Here is a 4,353-nt window from a genome sequence, read left to right as displayed (position 1 = left end):
AACGGGATAGAGAGTTCAAAAAATTTCTTGAGAATTTAAAGATGTCGATAGCATCTAGAAAAGCAGCGGAAGAATGTATGGTGGTATCTAAGAAAGACAGTGAAGGACTAAAACTGTCTAAACTTTTGACCAGACACCAAGGCTCACTTGATAAATCTTACTATGATTGGTACATTCTTGTAACAAATTCCTGTGTACCAACGCAAATGGAGCACTTAGATTTTATAAAGGAAATTAAATTGTTTGCTGTGCTAGATTTTGATCCTTACTCTCACATCAAGGGAGTGGTCAAAGCTTACAGAGAAAGCAGGGTAGCAAACCTTCACCTACCCAGTCATTATGAGGAAAAAACTACCATAGAAGAGAAAATTTCCACTCTGAAACTTTATGAGCAGCCCAGTTGGATCTTCTGTAATGGCAGAGTAGACTTGTCATGTCAACCTCTAGAGCCACATTTATGGCAGAGAGATAGAGCTTCTGGCGTTAGAAAGCTTATTTCATTCCTCACAGATGGAAATATAATAGCAAGGGGGAAGGTTTTGGTGGTGTTTCTCTTACTTTCTCCAGTAGAAAATCAAAAGGATCCACTCCTTGAGACTTTCTGTGCTTTCTATCAAGTTTTTAATGGAATGGATAATATGTTATGCATCTGTGTAAACCCAAGTATCTACCAACAATGGAGTGATCTCCTACAAGTAAGACTAGAAATCAAAGATGATTTAGCAAAACATAGCATTTCCACTTTAAACATAGAACTGGTCAACAGCACCATCCTCAAACTGAAATCAGTGATTCAGTCTTCAAGGAGATTTTTGCCCTCCTGTGGTTCCTCCTCAGTTATTCTGGAGAAAATGGATGAAGACATCATGAGTGCATTGGAAATCCTCTGTGAAAATGAGTGTAGAGACACAGACATAGAGAAAGATGAATCTCAATTCCTAGAATTTAAGAAATTGAGAGAAGAACACTTTTATCGAGGAGGCAGAGTATCCTGGTGGAACTTTTATTTTTCTTCTGAAAACTATTCTTCAGCTTTTGTAAAAAGAGATAATTTTGAAGAGCTAACAACTTTAATACAGCAGTGTGCAGACTCTCCTAAACCAGTATTTGCCAAAGTCATCAACTTGTACCATCACCCAGGCTGTGGAGGTACAACATTGGCTATGCATGTTCTTTGGGACTTAAAGCAGAAGTTCCGGTGTGCTGTCTTGAAAAACAAAGCAACCGATTTTATAGAGATTGGAGAGCAAGTAAGCAAGCTTATCAGCTACAAGGCTTCCAGCCACCAGGATTACATTCCCGTTCTTCTCCTTGTGGATGATTTCGAAGAACAACAGAACACCTATATTCTACAGAATGCCATCAATTCCTTTATAGCAGAAAAGGGTGTGAGATATGAAAAAACTTTAGTAATCATCCTAAACTGTATGAGATCTCAGAATCCAGATGAAAGTGCAAAATTAGCTGATAGCATTTCACTAAAATACCAACTCTCTCCAAAAGAAAAAAGAGCCTTTGAGGCCAAACTGCAGGAAATAGAAAAGGAGTACAAGGACTGTGAAAACTTTTATTCCTTCATGATCTTGAAAGACAATTTTGATACAACTTATATAAAGAATGTAGTGAAGAATACACTGAAGGACCTGGATGCTCACAGCAGAAAAGCCCAGTTCATTTCTTATCTGGCATTACTGAACACTTACGTTATAGATTCTACCATTTCAGTATCACAGTGTGAAATATTTTTGGGAATCACTTACACAATTAAACGTGGAAAACCCGAAACTGTAGAAGACAACATGGGAACCTATTCTACACTTCTTATTAGAACCGAAGTTTCAGATTATGGGAGGTATGCTGGGATACGTATCATTCACCCTCTAATTGCCATTCACTGTTTAAAAGAACTGGAAATGAGCCACGGAATGGATAAGTGTCAGATTGCACTGAATATGCTAGAAGAGAACATATTCTATGATTCTGGAATAGGAAGAGACAAATTTAAGCACGATGTGCAAACTCTCTTGCTTACGAGACAACGCAAGGAGCATGGAGCTGAAATAGACACACTGTTTTCCCCATTCATTGAAGAATTGCAGAATGAGCAAACTGAAAAGGTCTTGACTGCAGGAAGTGACCGATTCCCACAAAATGCATTCATTTGTCAAGCTTTAGCAAGACACTTCTATCTTAAAGAGAAGAACTTTAGCACTGCTCTGGTCTGGGCAAATCAGGCCAAAAGGAAAGCACCTAAGAATTCCTATATTTCAGACACACTTGGTCAAGTTTACAAAAGTGAGATCAGACAGTGGTTAAGCAAAAATAGCACGTGTAGAAGCATTAGTGTGGATGATTTAACACGCTTCCTAGAAGTTGCTGAAAAGGCTTCGAAAGCCTTCAAAGAGTCTCAGGAACAAACTGATAGTAAAGACTATGAAATTGAGGTCTGGTCACCACAGAAGTCCCAAAGAAGATATGACACATACAATACAGCTGGCTTCTTTGGGGAAATAGAAGTGGGTCTTGACACTATCCAGCTTCTTCAGCTCACACCTCTTTTCCATAAAGAAAATGAAATGTCAAAAGAATCTATGGCACAGTTTTTATCTGGAAAGGGGACCATCCCTCCTGACCCTAAAGGTGAATATTATGTTGTTCTCAACAAATTTAAATCCTTCCTACAGAATTTACAGTCAGATTTGAAAAGATGCTTTGATTTTTTTTTGGATTATATGGGTCTTCTGAAACCAAGGAACACCCCAAAAGAATTGACAGAACTCTCACTAAGTAAGAAAGTCAGCCGCTGTTTCAAGAAATATGCAGATCTTTTCTGCCAGGAGTTACAGGGCAAAGAAGATCTCTTACTGCAAGAGGAGAACTGTAGGAAGCGCATAAAAGCTTGGCGAGCAGATACATTTTCAGGACTCCTTGAATATCTTAACCCAAACCACAAAGAAGCGAACAACATGGAAAATATAGTGGAACACTATACCTTCCTATTACAGCATACCTTAAACAAGCAATTGTCAAAGGCACTGATAAAGGACACACAAAATTTCATTTTGGCCAACATTATTCTCAGTTGTCTAAAGCCCAGTTCCAAGCACATCCTGCCATTTAGCACACTGAAAAAAAAGCTCAGAGAGGTCCTGCAGATTGTGGGACTAACTCATTCGTATCCTGACCCTTATTTCCTGGCCTGTCTCCTATTCTGGCCAGAAAACAAAGAGCTAGATCAAGATTCCTCACTGATAGAAAAGTATGTCTCATCCTTGAATCGATCTTTCAGGAGACAGTACAAGCACATGTGTAGGTCCAGGCAGCCAAGCACACTCTTCTACTTGGGGCAGAAGAAGGGTCTTAACAGTCTTGTTCACAAGGCTGAAATCGAGCGCTACTTCAGTGAAGTACAAGATTCAAATTCTTTCTGGCAGAGTGGAGTAGTGTGGGAAAAAGGAGAGGTCAAAGACATCCTACGCCTGCTGGATGGCCAGGCTGAAGGCAAACTAATCTCACTAGAATATGGAACAGAGGCAAAAATAAAAATACCCGTGACTTCTGTGTATTCTGGTCCACTCAGAAGTGGAAGGAACATAGAGAGAGTGTCCTTCTACCTTGGATTTTCCATTGAGGGCCCTCTGGCATATGGCATAAAAGTAATATGAGGAGGTATATTAGTTCAACAATGTTATTTTGCATCTCTCATTGTACTTACTCTTCCTAGCCCATAGAATTTGCATGGCATTATTGGCTTAATTATAATCACACAGTTTGCTTCTTTTTCTCTGAATCAGTTCTGGAAAACTTTGTAAGACAGGGAATATATCCATACCACAGAGCTTGGCCACAAGCAACAGTCATTCCATATCCTCGTTATGCACTCCCAAGTAGATATATTTCAGTTGGTCCCTGAGTCACACTCTAACTGGTCAATAAAAATCTGTTGTAAATTAATTGACTTTTTGAATTATTTCTTCATTATCACACCAGGGATTTAACTAAGAAGAGGCTGAAAGTAGGGCAAGACAGACAGTCCAGCAGTTAAACACACTTGCTACTCTCACAGAGGATATGAGTTCAGTTCCCAAAACCCACATCAGTGGCTCACAACCTCTTAAATTTGGCACAAGGGGATCTAATGTCCATCTGCACCACCACTGTGGCAATATACATATGCTCATGTGTGCATGTGTGTACAAGCCCATGTGCGCGCGCGCACACACACACACACACACACACACACACACACACAAGGGGAGAGAGAGAGAGAGAGAGAGAGAGAGAGAGAGAGAGAGAGAGAGAGAAACTTTAAAAACTAGACGCAAGCAGAGTTTCAGAGATCTCTACTCTTGA

At 39.8% G+C, this 4,353-nt stretch overlaps 1 protein-coding gene across 12 annotated transcripts in view; it reads left to right on the top strand.

Moving 5' to 3' along the window:
* The window catches only part of Samd9l1 (sterile alpha motif domain containing 9 like 1), a 14,365-nt gene extending 10,411 nt beyond the window's left edge, over window positions 1-3,954 (top strand). For all 12 annotated transcript variants that reach the window (XM_039108588.2, XM_039108595.2, XM_039108591.2 and 9 more), the window contains one exon: window positions 1-3,954. This exon is cut by the window's left edge and continues 1,082 nt beyond it. In XM_039108588.2, the coding sequence (XP_038964516.1) occupies window positions 1-3,665 (3,665 nt within the window). In that variant the 3' untranslated portion in view covers window positions 3,666-3,954.
* The last annotated feature ends 399 nt before the right edge of the window (window positions 3,955-4,353 follow it).

The sequence above is a fragment of the Rattus norvegicus genome, chromosome 4, assembly GCF_036323735.1.
Source record: "Rattus norvegicus strain BN/NHsdMcwi chromosome 4, GRCr8, whole genome shotgun sequence".
NCBI classification, from domain to species: Eukaryota; Metazoa; Chordata; class Mammalia; order Rodentia; family Muridae; genus Rattus; species Rattus norvegicus.
This window is presented reverse-complemented; position numbering and strand designations above follow the sequence as displayed.